The sequence below is a fragment of the Enoplosus armatus genome, chromosome 23 (genome assembly GCF_043641665.1).
Source record: "Enoplosus armatus isolate fEnoArm2 chromosome 23, fEnoArm2.hap1, whole genome shotgun sequence".
In the NCBI taxonomy this organism is placed as follows: Eukaryota; Metazoa; Chordata; class Actinopteri; order Centrarchiformes; family Enoplosidae; genus Enoplosus; species Enoplosus armatus.
In genome coordinates this window covers 3,019,341-3,042,033 of record NC_092202.1, presented here as the reverse complement: position 1 = coordinate 3,042,033, position 22,693 = coordinate 3,019,341, and the positions used below count along the sequence as shown (strand labels likewise).

The 22,693-nt window shown below is 43.3% G+C and overlaps 1 protein-coding gene across 1 annotated transcript; it reads left to right on the top strand.

The window, feature by feature from the left end:
• The first annotated feature begins 341 nt into the window (after positions 1-341).
• Positions 342-22,394, top strand: hdac8 (histone deacetylase 8). The gene is made up of 11 exons (XM_070929999.1): positions 342-455; positions 573-625; positions 1,531-1,661; positions 2,959-3,100; positions 3,331-3,443; positions 3,585-3,662; positions 3,745-3,853; positions 5,036-5,208; positions 6,089-6,183; positions 15,472-15,577; positions 22,267-22,394. The coding sequence occupies exons 1-11, from the start codon at positions 342-344 to the stop codon at positions 22,287-22,289; spliced, it is 1,137 nt and encodes a 378-aa protein (XP_070786100.1). The 3' UTR covers positions 22,290-22,394.
• The last annotated feature ends 299 nt before the right edge of the window (positions 22,395-22,693 follow it).

Here is a 22,693-nt window from a genome sequence, read left to right as displayed (position 1 = left end):
CTCGGTACGAGTGCGTTCCACTTTTAAAAACGTCCGCGCGCGGAACGTTGGATTCGATGTTCGGGGCCGTTTTGAAGCCGCTCGCCCCCTTAACGGTTAACAAAATCGTTTCAAACGAGATAATAACATCTTACGGTATGTATTTATTTAAAAAAATATGTTTCCGTTGTCGTCTTTCCTCTAACCGAGCGGTGAAGACCAGCGGCGAACCGACTCTACCGGAGGGGGAATGTTGACGGTGTAACACCACACTTGAGAACAAGACGCCGCTCGCGTCCCTTCCCTGTGAATTTGTTGTTGCCACCTTCTCCGTCAAATTATTTCTATTTCATCCATCGTAAATGAGTTGCAGAGGGGACAGCGACGATGACAGCTGCAGTAAACGGAGAGTCGCGTACGTCTACAGCCCGGAGTACATTGAGACTTGCGACACTTTATCCAAAGTGCCAAACCGGGTGAGTTGGATTGAATGAAGATTGTTTTAGCAGGCGTTTACTCACTAGCTGAACTTGGTTGTTATCATTGTCCAGTCTGTGTTTTTATTTCGTGGTTTCTACCGTGTTCGTTTCCAGGCAAGTATGGTCCACTCGCTGATAGAAGCCTACGGACTCCTTGAAAACATGAGGTGAGTGTTGTTAACCACCTAATGTCACTTTTCTAAGCTAAGCAGAGGTAACAGGGGGACAAATAGCTCCACATAGTGTACAGAAGCAGCCTGTTTTAGCTAGCTGCTGCCTGGAGTATTAACTTAATGGCTTACTTCTTCAAAACACAGTGGATGCTGGTGAATTACTTTCCTTTAAAGTAATTTTACTTTTTTAAATGATCAGTTTTTGTGACACTCTATTGATCCCTATCCTCAGTGTGTTAACTTCATACTGCGCCAACCACATCCTCTACATACAACACCCCTCCCTTACTGACACGTACACACAAGATGTATTTATTGTGTGCTATGGTACGCAGTGATATACAGTTTAAGCTTATACAGTGTTTTGTATATTGCACAGTACGTTTTACGTCTAGTATAATAGCCATGCTGTACAGATTGTACGGGATATGTTCCTACTTTGCAGATTCTGAATTGCCTCTCAAAGATGAAGTTTTTTTCCAATTGATTTTAAATTGACTGATTGTGCTTCTCAGCTCCAGCACAGTAAAACCCCCCCTCCCCCAGATGAGTTAATGCCATGTTTGAATTCATTTTATTAGATTATTACGTAAAAGTTTTGCTTTGCATGTTTGGCAAATAGACACTCATTTCACCGCTTTTCTTCAAACTTATGGAAACAGAGGATGGTGGTGGTATTTATTTCCACTCCCAGTATATCAATGCAGTGTTTCTTCTGTTGATTAATTTTTTGTGCAGTTGGCATTTTCTTTTACGGCTGGCTGTGTGGTGCCAATTTTCTGCAGCTTCAGGCTCCAATAGCTCTGTGTATAAATCTGTCAGCAGCACGAGTTGCTCAGCCGCTGCTTATACAACAAGTTATTGTGCAAGTTCTATATATTCTCCCCCTTTCTCTGCAGCACCATTAAACCTCAACTGGCCACCATCGAGGAAATGGCCAAGTTCCACACAGACTCTTACCTGGAGCACCTTCACAAGATCAGCCAGGATGGAGACAATGATGACCCCCAGTCAGTCGACTACGGCCTGGGTGAGAACAGCCAAGGATGACTGTTACCTCCCCAAATAATGTATTTACATTTGTCATTGGAAACTGTTCTGCCCGTCTGCAGTGCTCCTTCATGGAAAAATCTAGTGTCGACTGAAAACCTACCTTCCTGTATGGGGGACAATATATCATGAACTGCAGCAGGATTCAGTTTACAAGAAAACAGTGACATTCATTGACACTATTATTGTCTCAAAATAGTGGTCTTATTCACTACACACAGATTTTACTACCAGTTTGTCTAGCCTGTGTTCATTACAGCGTGATATGGAAAATGGAGGGATCAAAGTGGAGAGTGAGACGGAAAAGACTCCTGGAGAAGTTAGATGCAGTGCTTGTTTGTCGGCAGCAGAGGGCACTACAACACCAGATTTAAAAAGTGTTTGTCTCCAAGAGTAGGCAGCACACCGTCAAGGCTTTGAATCTACTTAAATGTCTCTTTCACATTGTTTGTATACTTTGGTTGAGATAGGAACACATTAATCCGGGTGGGACGCTGTCAAGAAGTTTTGTGTGTTGTTCTTGGATGAGTCCATCCTCCTCCGAGGTTTCCATTTCTAACTTTAGACTAATCCTAAAGTTCACCCGCCACGTTTTCATGCCCTTGACTCGTTCCCTATCTGTCTCCCTCCCTTCTGTCAGTCACCCTCTTCCTCCTCTGCTCTTCTTCACGTCCTCGACTCATCCCTCTGTTACTTCCTTCTTTTGAATTCTGCACTCCTCTCTGGTTCATCCTTCAGTCTTGTTACAAAAACAAACTGCTCCACCTTTTCCTGGATTAAGACATTTCTCTCTGCCATCTCTTCAGTTCATTTTACACCACACACGTCATTTTCCATCGATCACGTCCATCCACCTTCCTCCCTTCCTTTTTCTTACCCTCTTGTCTCATTCTTCTGTCTTTCCCCGTCCTCTGTCTGATTCCTTCCTCTACTTTTTATTCACATTATTATTTATTATATTCTATGAAGGCAGGAAGTAGATGCCTGTGCAGAAAAAAAGTTTCAGTCAAAGGCAAAAACGTTTCACAGAAAATCAAGAAGAAATAAATATATTTCCACTTTCCTTGGTTCAAAAGCTTTACATTCCTATTTATTTATAGGTGCAGTTTTTTAGGAAAATGAAAAGAAATGTACTGTCATCATTGCCCATTGATGAGTACAGTATAATACTCTAATATTGTATATTTTAGTGCTGTTTCGTGTCTTTATAAATTATATTATGGGCTCTATTGATCATGTTTTCTTTCTTTGATCTCTCTCCTACATGTGTTCTCCAGGTTATGACTGTCCAGTGGTGGAGGGGATATTTGACTATGCGGCAGCAGTAGGGGGCGCTACACTGACGGCAGCTCAGTGTCTGCTAGACCAAAAGTGTGACGTGGCCATCAACTGGGCAGGGGGGTGGCACCATGCCAAGAAGTAAGTCAACCTGTTCAGTTTCAACAGTTATATTTATTTAAATTGTTCTGTAAAGCCATCAAACATGAAATCTTACGTACCCCTAACATTAGATACCACTAACTTCAATCAAGTTTAGGCACCTCCAGTCGTCCTCATCAGTGCCACTGATGTGCCTGATGGGGGCGCTGCAGGCAAAGGTCAGACTTTCAAACCTCACAGTTTTGTTTCCCTCTGGCTCTGTCTCCCAGGGATGAGGCGTCAGGTTTCTGTTATGTGAACGATGCTGTGTTGGGAATCCTCAGACTCAGGGAGAAATACGAGAGAGTCCTCTACGTGGACGTTGACCTGCATCACGGAGACGGTACACATAAGCAATAAACTCAAATCAGCAGAACTCAAATGGTCTTGTCTTCAGAGTAACCTTCTTCTGTCAGATCCCTACAGTACTTCTTTATTGATCCGTTATGATTTCTCCTCCTCCTCCTCCTCCTCCTCACTGCAGGTGTGGAAGATGCCTTCAGCTTCACATCCAAAGTCATGACCGTCTCTCTGCACAAGTTCTCTCCTGGATTCTTCCCAGGTCGATCCTCGCAGATGTTTAAGACGCAACATGTTTTAATGTGATCACCGAGACAGTGTAAGATAAGTGTGTGTATATTTAGGTACGGGTGACCTGTCTGACACGGGGCTGGGTAAAGGACGTTGGTACGCCGTGAACGTCCCGCTGGAGGACGGCATCAAGGATGACAGATACTATCAGCTTTTTACCAGGTACACACACACACACACACACACACACACACACACACACACACACATAGAGTAAAGATTTAGGAATTCCCTGTGCAGATCAGAGGCAACGTTTAAGGCGTCTTCAAGGGATCTGAGGAAAAATTCTATTTTCCCTTCCTTCTCCTGACTGCATCCCACCCAGAGATCAAAGGTCAGGGTCAGTGCCTCGGAGCTAATGCAGTTTCAGCGTTTTGTCAAGGACAATTCAGCAGGGGATTCCCTCCACCGTGAGGGCTTACACTGGGGATTTTCCAGTTGAAGGATTTTCTCCTCAACTGAACACTCAAATCTGTTGCAGCTAAAAGTGAAAATGAAATTTCACCATCCGTGTCTGTATAGTGCTAAGCAGAAAACCCCCAAATATACCCCGCAGTTTCAACCGGGAAAACTTCAATTAACTTCAAGTAAATACAATCTGTGATTTATAGGATTTGGAAGGGATATTTTGAATCATGGAGTTTCACTGCTGTCCTGGTCTGGGTAGAACTGAGGTGGAGCAAGCAAGCAGCTTAAAGAACATACTTCTCTGTAGGACCTGACATCTTTTTCATTTTCAAAATCAACACTAAGAAACACATTAGAGGAAGTGGAAGTATCTATTGAGATTAAACTATTGGTAGAAAAAAATATTATTGATATAGTTTAGTTATAGTCAAGGATCTTGCCAGACCCAGGGATTTTTTTGGTAGCCACCGACTAGTGGCTGTTACTGGAACTGCAGTTTATGGCAGTGTCGTATTTGCCTTAACGTTCGATTGGTGGAGCTGACTGTAGACAAGTGTTCCGTTGCTTCTGATTGGTGGAGCTGACTGTAGACAAGTGTTCCGTCGCCTCTGATTGGTGGAGCTGACTGTAGACAAGTGTTCCGTCGCTTCTGATTGGTGGAGCTGACTGTAGACAAGTGTTCCGTCGCTTCTGATTGGTGGAGCTGACTGTAGACAAGTGTTCCGTCGCTCCTGATTGGTGGAAATCACTGTCTGTGTTGAACAGAAGCCACAGCTGGTCGGATGTTGATAAAACCTACTAGCTTGATGCTGTATTTGATCATTTTCAGACATCACTTGTGCGCTATTATTTTGAGTTAAACCGTACTGGCACCTGATTGGCCCAGCCTGCAATACCAGTGGATAACAACGTGTTTACTGTTGTCTTGTTTTGCAGTGTGATGCAGGAAGTGCGGGCACAGTTCAACCCAGAGGCGTTGGTGATGCAGCTGGGTGCCGACACCATGGCGGGCGACCCCATGTGCTCCTTCAACATGACCCCGGTGGGGGTGGGCAAGTGTCTGCAGTATGTCTTGGGGTGGCAGCTACCTACACTGCTGCTGGGAGGAGGTACGCTGTATGTGTGTGTTTATTATTCTGGCTGATGTTTTGTTTGTGTGTGTGAATGGATGGGTGTGTGTGTGTGTGTGTGTGTGTGTGTGTGTGTGTGTGTGTGTGTGTGTGTGTGTGTGTGTGTGTGTGTGTGTGTGTGTGTGTGTGTGTGTGTGTGTGTGTGTGTGTGTGTGTGCCCCCCCCTGTACATGAGCGTACACATGTGCATGTGTACTTAGTGTATTAAACTACTCCTAATGAGAGGTAGATAGTGTACAGTGCGTGTTTGTATTTGCTTCGAATCTCAGTGATTCACTCACACACAATTACACCCACACACATGGATCCACACACACACACACACACACACATAAACACACAAGTGCACGTACACATACACACACTCGCCGTGGTGAGTGCCAGACCCCTCAGCCTTCGGCCAGATGATAGCTACTACTTATACGACACAATGAAGCCATTTTACTCAACTACAATCCCACCTCTCTTCCATTCTCACCCTCCCTCTCTGTCCCACATACTTTCTCTTCGTTATATCCTCCTCTCTTTCTTGCTTCTTGTCATTCTCTTAATTTAACTCAAGTCCATCCTCTTCATCCTTCACTCTTCCTCCTTCTGCTTGTCTCTTGTGAGAGATATGTTGTTGTGGTGAGTCAGAGATTTTGACTACGTCCACACTAATCCGTCTAAATGTGGAAACACTTCTTTTTATCTCCCTTTATTTCAGTTCATGTCTTTTTTGTCCGTTCCACACAGTTCAATTTAAATCTTTTTTGCCTGACTCTTCACAACTTTGGGGGTAGTTAGCGGACGGACGTTGGCATGCACCTCTCCTGAGTTTCCTCTTTAAATCTGTTCGTGTCTTCCTCTTCCTCACCAGGAGGTTATAACCTGGCTAACACGGCTCGTTGTTGGACCTACCTGACGGCAGCCGTGCTGGGAAAGACTCTTTCCTCTGAGATACCAGACCACGAGGTATGACAACACACACACACACTCTCTGTCTTATAACCACAGTCGCACACACTCGCATATTCCCACACCAACACAAACGCGCTCATTCATTGTACTGTCACACAAAATCACAGGCCGACACACACACACATAAAAAACACAAACACACCCCCTTGTGTTCACTGTCCGCTGAGTCACTCCATCTAATCAAAGATGGCCGCCTGCTTCTCAATAAAGGGGTTTGTCTTCAGGTGACTCAGACTGCGTCTATGTGAGAGAGAAGGGTACAAGTGTTGACAATTCCTCTCAGTCTGCCTCATCTAACACAGGCTCCTCTCTCTCCATCTCATTTGGCATTAAGACGAATTTTCATATACCGTATGTGGGTAATAGTATTATTAAAGTTATTTATTTCCCTACATGTCGGCGCCACATTCTCTATGTTGTCGTTACCATTCGGGGAAATAAGTTGTTTCAGTGTTTGTTTGGATTAAAATATAAAGAGCATCACTGACTGTTGCATTAGAGCGTTGTTCCTGGTACAGAGCTGCAAATCAGAACAAAAAGCTTTCATGAACTGGATGAAGGTTGAGGCACGTCTTTGTTATTGTCATGAACCGGCTCAGAGTTCAGACAAAACAAGGGAGACCACACAGAAAATGACGGTTTAAACAACAACAAATGTATTTAACCGATGCTAACCTATACACAAAAGGACAAAGAAACTGGTAAATCAGTATTATCAGTGGTGTAGGGAGTGCAGTTGAAGTATTGGCGCCGGGCAATATGGACAGCGTTGATATTGCTTATCTTAAATGGGGGAAGACACTGAGTGAAGTTGATTGATTCTTACCTTTGGGATCACACATCTATCAGAAAATATTCTAAACTGGAGGTTCACATACTAGCTTTTTCCAGATCTTTCAGATCTTTCCAGATCCATGACACAACTAATAAATCAAATAAAAGTGTTTGTTTTCTTTCTCTGGTTCTGTGGTGTTAAGATGTTTCCTGGAGGCCATTAACAGGATTATGGAACACAACATGTAGACCTCTGGTTACTGCAGAAACCAGGTCACTGTGGACCGTGAACACTGTGTTTGAGTGGAACTTAATCTGGTTATTCACCGTAATTAGGTCATAGTGCGGATGTAAATAAACATACCTGCTGAGATGTGAAGGAAAGTACTGTTTTGGATTTAAATCTCAGTAATTTATGTTTGTAAAAGAAAAGACGTGTGATTACTTTCACTCATTTTCTCATTATGCTAACTGGTAAATGAAATAGACCCATCCTTTCTCCAAATAGAAATCAGTAGACGCATCTGTCTCTGTTGCTTCTGTACTCACACACACACACACACACACACACACACACACACACACACACACACACACACACACACACACACAAGAGCCTCTTTCTCCAGCTACTGATTTTTGGACCTTGTCTTGATCAAATGTAATGAATAGCTGTGAGTGCCTGAGTGTGTGTTTTTTGTGCGAGAGAGAGTGTGTGTGTGTGTGTGTGTGTGTTGTGATCGTGATGAAGGTGCCTCTTGTTTCTCCTTGTCAGCGTCCAATGGCCCTAAATAGCCTTTGACCTCATTAAGAAGCACTCACTGAAAACAAAGCAACTATCAGTGCGGGCAGCTGCCGCAGATGATGAAGACGAGGACACACACACACACACACACATTTTGTCCCTGAAATCAAACATGTAAGAAACATTGGCTGTGAACTTGAAAATTTAAGAGCTTATTGGCTTCTTTTTCCAATTTAGTAGATAATATAGATCTATTTTGAAGGTCGTTTTCTGCTGAAGTCGTAGCTCTACACAGATGTGTGTGTGTGTGTGTGTGTGTGTGTGTGTGTGTGTGTGTGTGTGTGTGTGTGTGTGTGTGTGTGTGTGTGTGTGTGTGTGTGTGTGTGTGTGTGTTCTTGGCCCTGTCTGTGCCCGTTGTGCTCAATAAGAGGGGCATTTATCCATGATGACCAAGCAAAGCTAAAGTTCCAGCGACACGGGGAACAAAAACTACCTTTGTACCCTTTTTTCTGTGTGTGTGTGTGTGTGTGTGTGTGTGTGTGTGTGTGTGTGTGTGTGTGTGTGTGTGTGTGTGTGTGTGTGTGTGTGTGTGTGTGTGTGTGTGTGTGTGTGTGTGTGTGTGTGTGTGTGTGTGTGTGTGTGTGTGTGTGTGTGTCCACCCCTCTGCTCTACTGTAGACAAAGACCACATGAATGCACACATTCATTACAGCCAGATAATGTACTGGCCTGTTTTATGAATTTTTTTTGTGTTTCATTGTGAACGATAAATGGCCATCGATGTGGAGGAAACAACTGCTGCTCGAATGGGAAGCTGTCAGTCAGGAAGCTGCACTGCGTGAAGTGTTTTCATGTGTGAAAGAGACTCAACCAGAAGTAAAACAAATGCTTATTTGTTTTCATTTCAAATGCGTCCTTAACTGACAAATGTCCGTCAAACTGAAATAATAAATGATGGTTTCAAATGTCCAAAAAACAGCCACTTCAAACAGTTTTAGTTTGTTTTATCTGCTCAAATCTCACTGAAATCAATCCAAACAAATGTATGTTGGTTTGATTTTGTTTTAAATATTGGTGTGTTTGTTTTTATTGAAATCAGCTTTATCTTTTTTTTTCCTCAGTACCCACGAGGGTGAGTGTTCAGTTTTGGGCATGTATGATTTAATATAGTAGTCTAAAACACACAAACATCAGTCAGAGTTGGCCAGTCACATCAACAATAGTGCTGTAATATCCACTGATTAGCAGACAAAATATTACTCTGCAGATAACCCACACAATGACCCGGCTTCTGTCACTTATTATACTGCTGTATCTTATAAAAACACCTCCTTTTGTAGTTTGAACCAGGAATCGAGCCGCCAGGTCGAAAGTCATTAACCCTCCCCGTTGACGTATATTGTCTGTTAGCGGTTAGCTGATCCTGATTGACCCCCCCATTGTGTGATCGCGGCGGAGCCGATCTGCGTGTGAATCGGAGGGCAACAATATGGGGCTTGCTAAGAATAGCCACAGAGGGCAAAGGTCAGTTAGTGTCTCCGATTGGACGGGCACGCGGATTGTTTTTATAATCTACTTTCTTTTCAACACGTATAACACCAAAATAAATTCACCACGTTGATCTCCATCTGTGAATAAAGACTTCAAATGTAGTTTAACTGAAATAACCATTCGGATTTTTAGCCACGCTAGCAGCTACGGTGGGACGGTTGGCAAGCTCACAAGCTAAGATGTTAGACGTCAACATGCTAACACGACCTGTGTGATTGAGCGAACATTTAAAAGGCTATTTCCCAAATGTCGGCATGTTAGCATAGCTTCATTACAACATAACATTCAACTGCACTGCCTGTCAGAAATGTTTCTGTACTTTCCACTTCAATGGAGGGACCTTAAAGAGGAATAGATGATGGACAGTTATCCATGCAGGTGTGATGTTTAATAGAGAAGTGTTTGGTAAACACAGTTAGAGCTGTCCCAACCCCCCACCCCCCTCTTTAATTCAGTTTTCGGTCATTTCCCAGCAGCTGAGTTCCTCCCGGCCGCGCTGCTCCGATTAAAAAACAAACAGCTGATCCAAACTTCCTGCGGCTGCTCCGCTGCCTCGACATGCATACCATGCGCTCAGCAGTGTTGCTGGTGTGAAAGCAGCTCACATCCTTTGTCACATACAGTACCTTCGCCTCTTTCTGTCGCTCTTCTCTTTCCTGTCTCCGCTGCATGCCCATAAAGCACATGCTGTGTTTGCTAAAAATATTCTCAAGTGGAAACTGGCGCCTGGATTTACTCTCACATCCAGAGTAGGGTTAGCATCTTTTATCTATCCTCTTTTATTTATCTATCTTCTTTTTGTAAGCAAAGAGCAGTGTACAGGCAGCCTTTTTCTAAATGAATTAAACCTTTTGGATCTCTAGATTGTTTTAAAAGTGGATTGGACACTGTTGGACCCCTAACAGTAATCCAGGGCGACTTAAAGTGATTTCAACAGTCAGTTTTAGCTGTAGATCTAAAACACGTTTCTGTGCGAGATCAGCACAAGTAAATACAAATGTGTGTCTGTCTCAGAGCCACACAGGAAGGGAGGACGTCTCTGGTCCCAGATTGGCAGCGGGGGAAGCGTCCCGCCTCTTTACTTCCTACTTCCTCTTTTCCTGTCTGCAGCCACTTCCCGTCCTGCCCCTCGCTGCCGTCAGGGATGTGTCGGCTCCCAGAGTCACGGGCTCAATCACCGGAAACATCACCGGAGTCGAGAGTGTGTGTGTGTGTGTGTGTGTGTGTGTGTGTTAAGACCGAGGGGGAATTTGTCTATTTACAAAATGACAGAAAAAACGTGCCTCGAAGCAGCCGATTATTACATTATTCTCATCTCGTATCAATCGTTGTTAATCAGAATCCCGCTGCTGTAGATGATTTGAGAGTGTTTTGGTGAATGTTGGAACCAACAATGAGCTGAAGGAGTTTCCTGTCTGGTGTGACTCATGTCTGTGTCGCAGTTGTCTGTCTGTTTGTGTTTCAAGTTCACGGACAGGTTTGATCCTAGAAGATGGGATCATTCTTCACTTTTGTTATCTTCATTTTTATTTTCTTGTCAGGCGAGATGTTTTTATAAACCCACTGGCTCTGTATTCATAAGATTTCCAGTTCCTTTAATTCTTTTCTTCTTTTTTAATTAGGAGACAGTGAAACCATATTACTTTACTTTCACACTGATCTGAGCACAGTTGTATGTTTTTATTGTTTCAGAAAAATGCAAATGAGATGTTTCCTGATTTTAAAGAACTAGTCATTTTGTTTTTCTTTTCAAATCCGGAAAGCAACCTTTTGTTTGGTGAAGTTTTGGATGATTTGGAAAGTTACTTTATTATTCAAACAAATCTTAAAATGCCGTATTGACACGAGCCTGCACTCGTTTCATAGATATCCTGCATGTATTATATCAAGGCAAAGCAAAAGAAGACAGAGAAGATGATGGGGTTTATACCTTTCTGCTCTGAAAGACAAATTAGGCCACAGACTACTGAAACCATAGAGACACAAGAGGATATGATGCAAGACTTGTTCACCTGCTCGTTTGGGCTTTAATCTGAAGTCTCGAAAGCACACAGATAGCATTTGTGGGGCACCATGCCTTAAAAGGAAAACTGTCAGATGAATCTAACAAAGATGGATTGATGAAGAGGTAGGGAGGGTGGGAGGGAGGGAGGTGTACGTGCGTTATGTGACTGCGATTCGGACCATTGGGCCGTTTTTTCTTTTCCTTGTTACAAACATTTATTAGATAGCAGCTTGATAGCAGACAAGAGTCCATTTGTTTTCCCGAGACGTTTTCCCCTCCGCTGTGCTGCTCGGCATCCTTCATGGCTGGAGATCCTGCTGATCGCTGTGAAAACAAACACACACACACACACACACACACACACACACACACACACACTGCTGTCCACAGATGGGCTCATGCATACCAACACACACTCAGATGTTTTCACATACATGTATATGTCCTGTACACACATGCACATGAAAAATGATTGATTATATAAATAGTTAAAAGGCATTAAAACTCAGGTCATGTAAGCTGGTATAGGAGTTTAGTGTGGGGCGGGGGAGTGAACAGTATATTTCTCATACTTTGTAGGTTTGGTGTAATAAAGAAAAGACATCAGTAATAATAATAATAATAATAATAGAGTGTTTATAGATGAGTAAAAGCATGAACCAATGAATCACAAGCACATGACATGGACAGCCCTTCATATGACTCCTACTTCCATTACTATTACTGTTGATATTACTATGGTTACTACTACCACCACTACACCCTCCGTTAGTACTATTGTTGGCACTATTAATGTGTACAAGAATAAAGCAGAGTTTTGTTGTCCGGAGGCTGCAGTTTCTTCTCAATCTCACTTTTAGAAAAAATGACGGATCTACAAACATCTTTAATGATATAGAACTTTATTGTTTACTGCTTTTTAAAAAAGAAACTACATTTATGTTCACACACTGCGTTCTCTGCGTCAAGGCCAGCGTTTCCCATATAAACAAGCTCATATGAGCAGTGAGTGATGGGCGGGGGGTGGGGCGGGGGGGTCTATGTTAAGGACCGTGGTAAATAACCGGAGACCTTCCACTATTTATCTCCCGGTGTGTCTCTGCTGAAGACACTGGAGCCAGTCAGCTGGTATTTTCTGTCTCTTGACCTCGTCCAGGTGACGTAGATACCCTGAAGTCACTGAAGTCACTCTTTCATCACTCTCTCCGTCTCTCACTGCACAGCTTCTTCTTCTTCCTCTTCCTCGTCTTCTTCTTCAGGTCCCTGTGGAGTATCATGGATGTCATAAGAATATTATAGAAATATTATAGGAAAATGTGTGTTTCTTTTAGGAGTGTCTGCACATCTCCCTTTCTCGCTTCCTCTCCCCATGGTCATCCAAGCCAAACAAGCAGGCAGCATGAGACTGTGTACGATTCGTGTGTGTGTGTGTGTGTGTGTGTGTGTGTGTGTGTGTGTGTGTGTGTGTGTGTGTGTGTGTGTGTGTGTGTTGCTGGACAGCAGGAGGCAGAGCACTGGGTTCATGGGAATACATTGCGGGTGTGTGTGTGTGCTAAGTAACTGCTCTCATGTTGAGCTCTGTTGAGACCGGAGGTAAGACACAAACTCGTCTGAGCTAATTGGAAACAGACACACACACAAATACACACACATAAAGCATGTACTCACACAAGCAAATATAACTCTCACACGAACACACACACACACACACTCTTACCTTCAAACTAGCACATGCATTCCCTCTGTCTGACTCACACACACACACACACACACTCTCACACAGAGCTATTAAACAAAGACAGAGTAGTCTTTGTCTTTCAAGTACACAAAAGTATACTCCTACTGCATGTTGGCTCAGCTGTGTGTGTGTACATCTGCTCAGGCCTGTGTGTGTGTGTGTGTGTGTGTGTGTGTGTGTGTGTGTGTGTGTGTGTGTGTGTGTGTGTGTGTGTGTGTGTGTGTGTGTGTGTGTGTGTGTGTGTCCAACAGACGTCTGAAGGTCTTCTCTAATAACATCCATCTAATCCACTAAAGAGTTTCACTCCAAAACAACAGATCCACGTCTTTTTAAAATGGCCGCGGCATTAGCGCAGAAATCATTAGGGGATGTTTGCGGGATGACTTCGACATGTCGGGAGAAGCTCGTGGAGCGTCTGCTGTCTTTAGTTTTCAGGCAGAGAAGATCAATTTGAATTTAAGAGGTGAAACAAGTTGATTAGTTGATTAATTGATTAGTCAATCGACAACAATTAAAGTAATTTATCATGTAATAATGCCAAACATTCACTTGTTTCAGCCTTTTAGGGTTGGCCTCTGGGAGTTTTTCCAATACTAAATGATTGAAAAACAACATAGATTATTTGATAAATCAATCAGATCAAATCTTTTATATATTTTATTGACATATAGCGCAATGGCAAGTTTGCCCCTGTTCATTTTCTGTTGGACATGAGGAAGTCAGATGACGCAGGATTGACCTGCAACACAAAAAGAAAGGGAGACTAAAAATTGTTGTGTGATCAGTTTTGTCTCTGCATGTCCAGTACAGAGATCGGAGCTGGATGTGTTTTAGCCTAGCTTAGCACAAAGTTAGTCACAAGTCACAACGAAGAAATACACCTTCCAACACTACATATTTGCAAAAATGTCTTACTTTAATAATTCAACAAGTCTGATAATGTTGGCTGGTGGACCAACTACAAGTCTCCACGGTCAAGAATGAACTTTCATGCTCAACCTTTTGAATCTAATTTCAGTCTGTACGGAGGAATATGGGCCTTTCGGTTCAGGCCTCAGTCTCCTCGTCTCCTCGGCTCGTTCTGCTGAGTCCTCGGAGTCCAAGGCTTTCACAACAGTCGCTGCGAACGGACTGACGCACTTGTGGTCAGACCTGGCCTCCGAGTTTGTTTTGGTCTCATGGCACTGAGTCACGGCCCGACAAATTCCCTGGAAATATGTTTTTTCAACTGACGTGCTCTGGTTTTAACTTCTGGTTGAACCCACTCTCTGGATTTCCACCTGTTTTTCTTTTTTCTTTTTTTATTGGCCGGTTACGTTAAATGGAATTGGTCTGACTCTGCATGAAATGCCAGGAGCCTTTGGTATTTGCTGAAATCATCTCAGTTTTTTTTTCTTCTTCTGTTCATGTTGGTGAGCCCCAGGCTGTCCAGTGGAAGTTTGACTGATTTGCGGTTCCTCCTCTGTGTCTTCTGCATTACATTTTCTTTCTTTACACAAACCAGATTACACTGTCTCATACATTTGTTTGTGTCTCCTGGACAGCATACTTTGGTCCAGACTGAAATATCTCAACACATATTGGACAGAATGCCATGAAACTTTGCACAGATATCCGTGGTGCCCAGAGGATGAATCCCGATAAATTTCGTGATCCCCTGACTTTTCCTCTAGCGCCACCATGAGGTTCACATTTGGGGTTTTGAGTGAAATATCTTTCCAACTATTGGATGGATTGCCATGACATGTTTCCATCGGGATGAATTATTATAAAAATGTGACCTGCAAAACTGATTCCCACCAGCCTCAGCTGTACTTTGTGTTTAGTGCTACGTAGCAGTTGTTAGCATGCATTGTTAGCATTTAGCTCAAAGCACTGCAATGCCAAAGTACAGCCTCACAGAGCAGCTAGCATGGCTGTAGACTCTTAGTGTTAAACTATTTCAGTCAAGAAAGGGAGAAAACTATAATTGCTACGTATATTAATACTTCTGCTACTTTAAATTAATTTATATAATCCACAATGTGGAGAAAAACATGTATAAAATCAACCAGAAAGAATGAGAAGACGAGATGCTGGTTTAGGGGAGAAGACCAAAGTGTGTAGCTCAATATTTAGAGTCTTTGATGTCTTCCACTGTTTTGAATTTGTTTCAATTTCTTTTTTCTTTTTTTTTTTTAAAGAAATGATCTCTGAAAGCCTGTGTAAATATTCATCACCAGTCAGTTTCACAATCCAACTCTTCAAAGTCCAAAATCTGAGCCCGAAATGTTTCCAGGAAAGCAGCTGCATTCTTTAAAAAACAGAAGAGAAAGAAGAGAAAGTGTACTTTGGCGCTCTGCTGCAGTGACTGTGTGCAGATGTGATGGATGACTCCGATTAAGAAAAACAGAAAAGGAACGTCATTTTGTTTTTAAATCCAGAAGTTGTCATAATGATCGTTGTGACGTGATCTCTGTGTATGTGTCAGTTTTTTACAGAGTATGGACCTGACTACTCGCTGGAGATAAGCCCAAGCTGTCGACCAGACCGCAACGACACCAAACACCTGGACCAGGTCATCAGCACCATCAAAGGTGTGTTATGTGTCTGCGCTTGTGTGGATGCACAGGTGCGTCTGTTTGTGTGGGTGCGGAGGGTAAACAGGTGGGCGTGTTCGTGTGTCTCCCTGAACCCTCTCTCACCTGAAGCCCTTTTGTCTCTGCACGGCTCTTTTTATGTGGTTTCATGTGTCTGTTCTTGTTTCTATACGTCTCTGTGTGGGATGAAAGTATGACTTGTTCTTCTTCTACCACCACCCCTCCCCCCCCCCCCCCCCCCCTCCCTGTGGCTCTCAACATCCTTTTTTGTGTGTGTGAATATACTGCTGACCCCGCTCTTTTACCCACAACCTTAATCAGAGTCTGGGTCTTGATACATGTGGGATTTCTTCCTTTTTGCATCTTTCTATATGTGTGTTTGTATATTGATATGTGTGTGTGTGTGTGTAGCCATGTGGTTAAGCCTTTTTGGTTTCGGCGCTGACAGCCCGCAGCACCCAGGGGGAGATCCTCCGGCAGGGTGAAACCTGGGCGAAAAGTTGAGCGGTGGGAGAATTATTGTAAGGAGGCGAGGTCGGGAAACAAGCGGGGAGTACGTCTGCTAGTCAAGTTCATTTTCCAAACATTGTGCAGGTTTTTGGGTTGAATTTGATCATTCGGTGTGTTGAAGTGTTAGCCGCAGACCAACAGGAAATCCTCCTTCCTTTCCCTCCGTCAGTGAAATGTTATATTTGACACAGCAGTTATCCATTGTGTGTGTCTGACTGGTTCAATGAAAGGTGCAAAAACACTGTGGCTTCATGGTAAGAGGCTGGGAGGAATAAAACCCCTTTAGAAGAGCTGAAAGACGTCAAAACTAGCTTTGTCTTCAAACAGTGCATAAAGGTTCAGCTCCTTTCGTCCTATATTTTAAGGCATCGTTTTTAGGCAGCACCCTGCTTCTGTAGTGATCAGGAATGAGGTGCCTTGCTCAAAGATGAACTTTTCAGACTTTCTTGCATTCAACCTGGCAACTTTCTATGTGTCAAATGGGGCTTTTTTTACAGCTGTTTTCCCCCATTGAGGCGCCAAAATTAATAGAAATGCTATTAAATCTCTTCTTCTGTGGAGTGTAAGATTGACTGTAGCACTCTCTCTGCCATTGATTATGTTGTCATTTAATATACTCAAACACATATATGACATATGGCTACTATTGACTACCTGATAACCGTCATGCCAGAGCTACTACACTGAAGACCAATAAATATTCTCCAAAATCCACTCTGTTCATCTGAAAGTGGTAATAAAAGCCTCTTTGCCGTGTTGGATCTTCAACAGAAGACAACTGGATGACATTTTCCACGCCGCTACTTTATTCCACAGCACTAGAATGACCACACAATGCCTGATGCTTTAGCAGTAGAACATAGGTATCATAACCACAAAGAGAGTTGGAGGTGACAGAGAGGCTGATTATTGTACGACAGCATGTTTATAGTTTTTTTTTTTGGTGGAAAACTTCAGCTCAGTGCGACTGGAAAAGCCAAAAACGAAGGGGAAAAATATGTGTTCTCAAATTGTACCCGCATTAGAGTGGACATGGTATCAATTAGCAACTAAAACTTGTTAGATTTAAACAGAACCTACTGGAGCAAACGACAAAACCCCCCCGTTGGATGTAGTAGCGGTTTATCCAAACAGCATTAAGTCCTCTGAAAAACTCCAGGTCACATCAAATCAGGGGAACAGCAGTTTATTTGCCGAAATTCAGTTGGTCTGTTGGCTCGCATTAAATCATCACGACCGGAGGGGTTGAAAGTATCGCTGGTTTCCAGTCATACGGCTTTTATTAGGGGCGACGGAGGGAACGAGTGGATGAACGGATGGACGGAGAGAACAAAAGGGAGGAGAAATGAAATGCAGACGAGCCAAAGATGGAGAGAAAGTGGGAAAATGTGCGTTTGGCTGCTGCGTCCCATCTGCCTCCTCCTATCAGATCGCTCGCTCTCCTGCCTTCAGTCAGTCAGATTCGGTTTTAAGAGTGTAAACTTTTTTTTCCCTCAAAATATACAAAACAGTTGTTGTCTCTGTGCATTTGTTGCCCATCCTGCTTCTTGGTGTAGGACAGGGATGATCCCATGTGGCTCTCCTGACCCTCTCACATGTGATCCCTGCTCCTCTATTCCCCTTCTTTCTTCTCTTTCTTCCATTGAGTTTTTGGTCCTGGTTTCAACCTGTCACATCTGTTTTATGTCCTCACTCATTCTCTCTTTCTTTTCTTTTTCATGCCTCTCCGTCTCTTCTACCAACTTCTGCTCTCCGTCAAGCCAGAAACTGCTTCTTTTTTCTTTTTTTTTTCTTCTGCCACAAAGCGCTTTACCACACAACAAGCCGACACCAAAACCTCAACGAGAAGTGAGCGTATTATAATTTTAAATATTGGAGCGAACGTACGTGTCTTTTGGTCTCTGTGTCTGATTAAAGGAAGGCCTACGTGTCTGCTAACGTAACTAATGCACACACACGAACACAGAAGAAGGATAGACTATAACAGAGACACACACACACCTCTAGGCAAACATATCCACATGACATCATTGGGGTGGATAAGTGTTTCTCTGGTTTGGAAGTGCTGCGCTGCCTGTAAACACTGGTTTCCCTGAGAAACTGAAGCAGTGTGAGTTTGTATGTATGTTTGCGTGCCCACATCTGCTCTGTCTGCTGGCACGATTGGACCGTAAAGATTTGAATCTTCAAGTGATAATCCTCAAAATCCTTTCTTTTCTCATGTATGTTGAGCATGTGTTATGTCTCAAACCCGTGTGTTTAACGAACACTGTACAAAAATACAGTTTTTGTACCAACAGGAAATGATGCAAGGCAATGTAGAGGTAACTTTGCTCTCCTTGGATCTTTAATTTTGTCCTGAGGGTGGCGCTTGTTTATAGCTAAATAAAAAGGGTTTATCGTTTGTACGGAGGCCATTTTAGGACATTTCAAACCCAACAGACAGTCAGACTCGGACTAAGCTGGACGTTTGTCGACCTCGTCAGCCCCTGATGTCCTTAGACTCAGCTGTGTGTTGAGCCGGATGATAATGTTAGCACATACGCATGCTATCATTAGCAATAAGCTTTTCAGGCTTAGCTCTGTTTCAGTCTGTACTTAGGCTCAGCTGTACAACATTGGCACATTAGCATACTAACTTTAGCATTCAGCTTATCAGACTTAGCTCTACATTGTAAGGCTTATTCTTCGCCAGCCTCCGCTAACATTAATGCTAATGCTACCGTCAGCACTTCTCTTTTACCTTCTCGTCTTTATAACCTCTGTTATAAGTGCAATGTAAACAAAGCTTGTTTGCTCGCTGGAAGTAGCACACAAACATGCCCTCAGGTTACATATTTACATGTATGTTAACAACCTTTGGCTGACATTTTGTTGGATGTTTAAATGCTAAAATCAGCATGTTTAGCATGTTACCTGAGGCTGGCTGTAAATCAATCATTGCTTTTAAAGCGTTGGACAAGTGGAAATTTTAGTGGCACTTGATGAAACATTAGTGCTAACATTGCTAGCGTGGCTAAAAACTCGTCAAAAAGGCTTTTATTGTCCTCCCGATATAAACTGGCCATGTTTTTAACTTAATGTATGTGATAGAAAAAAGTAATGATGCACATTGTGGCAAACTTGAAAAGCATTTAGGCTGAATGTGCTTTTGTGTCTTTTCTAGTGTTTCCTATTTAGGGGATTACTCAGTCTTTCCTATTGTTTCTCTCTCGTACAAACACACTGAGGCTTGTTAAGCAGGTCTATTAATTAAAATGTGATTTTTATTAGGTGACTGTCAGAGGCGGCAGCAGCTGTCCGACTGTGTGTTCTCAAATCTGTGTTTACGAGACTCTGGTAGCGTGATTTCCCCAGAGGCTGCTTGTGTGTGTTTGTGTGTTTGTGTTTGTGTGTGTGTTCAACTTCATCAGTGTGAAGGTAGTGTGTTTGTAAACTGCCAGCCCTTCTGTGTGACTGTGTGTTATCTGTGTATGTGTCAGCATGGAAATATGGCAGCATCTTTACATCACTCTCGCTCATTAATTCTCCCATGTGCTGACAAGATGCTTGTCGTGTCACACACACACACACACACACACACACACACACACACACAGAATAGAATAATACACATTTACACAAACACAGAGAAGAGATATGAACACATTCAAAGTCAAGAGAATTGGTTAAAAAAAAAAAATACCACCTAAGAAATGCACACACACACACACACACACACACACACACACACACACACACACACACACACACATGCAGTATACCCACCCACAGATGCTGTGATAGATTAACGTCTGCAGGTAGTAAATATCAGAGGCCCCCGCGGACGCTCGTCACTTCACCAGGATTTACCGTCTGCATCTGGAAAGAGAAGCAGAGACGAAGGGGGGGAAGAAACAATCTGCAACTTTTTCACACTTGACATTTTTCAATTAATCGTTTAGTATAAAATATCTGAAAATACTTCAAAATGCCCGTGAGGGAGAGAGGGATGAGAATATCCTGTTAGCCGAGGGTCTACTTGTGACCGCTGTTCCTCTTTTCTGATGCAGTTTTCCTGTTTTTAGCACACGTCGTGATTTTTGAGAGTCCCCCCCCCCCCCCCCCCCCCTCGTCACAGTGGACAAATTTTGCATCGTTTGCAGCCATTGCCCCAGAGACTCAGTCAGCCGCTATTTCCTTGTCCTTAGCTTCCTCGTGTTTAAAGTTCATGTATAAAGAGAGTTCCCAGTGTGACTCACTGGTAGCTATAACTGACTTTTGTCCTTTACAGTAATCACTGCCTGAATTTGTGGCACAAACTATTACCAATTATGTAACGTGGCCGGGGAAAGTCTCAAAAATCATGATGACGTGTGCGAAACACGCTCTTGTGTATTGGCAACAACCTAAAAAAAAAGAAACTGTAGTGCTGAGTTAACACCTTTCACAGTCTCAATTATAGGGCTCACTGCTTTGTATTGTGGTGGACAGTAAAGTCAGTACAGGCCACGTTTAGACTGAAAATGTCAGATGAAGCTCGGCTATTTTGAAAAGAATACATCCACATTTTTGTATTTAGGAGGAAAATGAACATATAAGTATTAGAAATTGATTTGACGCTGTTGTTTTGTGTATTTATTGTCAAAACTAGTGTATGTTCAGAGACATTTACACCAAGTGTTGCCATTTAGTTTGTGAAAAGTAGTCAGCAAAATACAGTTACTATGGATTCAAATATACCACAGATCCACCACAGCCTACTGGCTTCACTGGTTTCACTGACGACGAGGGGGTGTCGGAGCCCATCTAACAGGCCTCTTGGGGGAACAAAAAGGTCCGGAAACCTCAAAAGTAATGAGTAATCCATGAGTTTAAAGGTTTAACACCAGAATACGTAACAAAGCCTCATCGTGATGGGTTTTTACCGCTGTGGGTCATTTTCTCAGTAAACAGAGTAAAATCCAAAGTGTTGGATGACTACGTCGTGGCAAAAGTTGGCCAGGTTCAAGTGTTTGGCCAGATGACCCTGTGTGGGCCATCTACGTCACGTGCCAACGCAGTGACCTCGTTAAAATTATCCAGGAGGCTGTAATTTATTTTGTTTTGTGCTTCTGTGGGTCCAAACCGCTGCGGGTTAAAGAATTCCCGGGCGTTGACATTTTAATCTGGCGGTGTTGTGTGGCTTTAAACCACCAGCGGAGTCACCTTCTCTGAGACGGAGCGCTCGGCATCCAGAGGACAAACACATGGGAGTATTAACAACAACAGTTTGCTCCTGTTGTTGTTGTTGTTGTTGTTGTCACTGCAGGCAGAACATGACAGGAGTCCTCTGACAGCTCCACAATGGCCGACAAACAGGACATCCTCCCTCACTGCGTCAGGGCAATTACTCATCCACTGTGTGTGTGTGTGTGTGTGTGTGTGTGTGTGTGTGTGTGTGTGTGTGTGTGTGTGTGTGTGTGTGTGTGTGTGTGTGTGTGTGTGTGTGTGTGTGTGTGTGTGTGTGTACAACATGTTTATTTCTCTCAATCAGGCAATTTAACATAACAATAGACAAACAAAGCGGGCATTGTTTGCGGTGTAACATATAAAGTAAATGGCAGACTAGACTTTATAATGCAGCTATTGTGTCAAAACTGTGTGTGTGTGTGTGTGTGTGTGTGTGACATGGAAACCAGTGTGTCCTCATGCAAATGAGCTTGCAGTGTTGCTTAACGTTGTCATTTCCATATCGATTCCCTTTTTGCATGCTTGTATTTCCTCGGGAGCGACACGGCTTACCTCAGCCAGATGTTATTTTGTATTTCCATTGCCACAAGTGTGTGTGTGTGTGTGTGTGTCTGTGTGTGTGTGTGTGTGTGTGTGTGTGTGTGTGTGTGTGTGTGTGTGTGTGTGTGTGTGTGTGTGTGTGTGTGTGTGTGTGTGTGTGTCCGTCCTCCATACTGCTTCCATCTTTGGTTGGGTTTCTCCGGGTGTCTAATATGTGTATTTAGCCTCGTTCTGTATCCCACTTAATGTGATGACTTTGACCCTTTTTCCTTCCTCCTCCTCCCTGTTTATGTTCTTACATGTGTGTGAATGTATTTGTGTTCTTACATGTGTGTGTTCACCCATGTACCCCCTCCCTCCCCGCACCCCCACACCTCCCACCCTCACCTCACCCTCTCATTTCTCTCTCTTTCTCTTGTTTACAGGGAATTTAAAGAATGTGGTTTAGGAGTCAGCAGCCTCCTCCTCCTCCTCTTCCTCCTCCTCCTCCACCACACACACACACCATGTTTCCAAACCAGGTTGACGCTCGACGGCTTTAATGAAGACAATATGGAGCGGACCCCTTCGGCCCCGAGGCACGGAGCGAACGAGGGAGGGATGAAGGCAGGAAAAAGAGAGCGAGTGAGGGTTTTGGAAAACATTAGCCGAGTGTTTCCAGGGGAAAACAGTTTAATAAGGGGAGGGGGGGTGATGTGGTTGCTGTACAATGTTCACTGTTTTTAATCCTTTGTTTTTCGGAGAAGGTATGTGTGTGTTTGTGTGAATGAGAGAGTTTGTGGTGAGTTCAGTGTGGGTATGTAAAACTGAATTACAGTCAGTGCACCCAGAGTTTTTTGGTATCAGGGGATG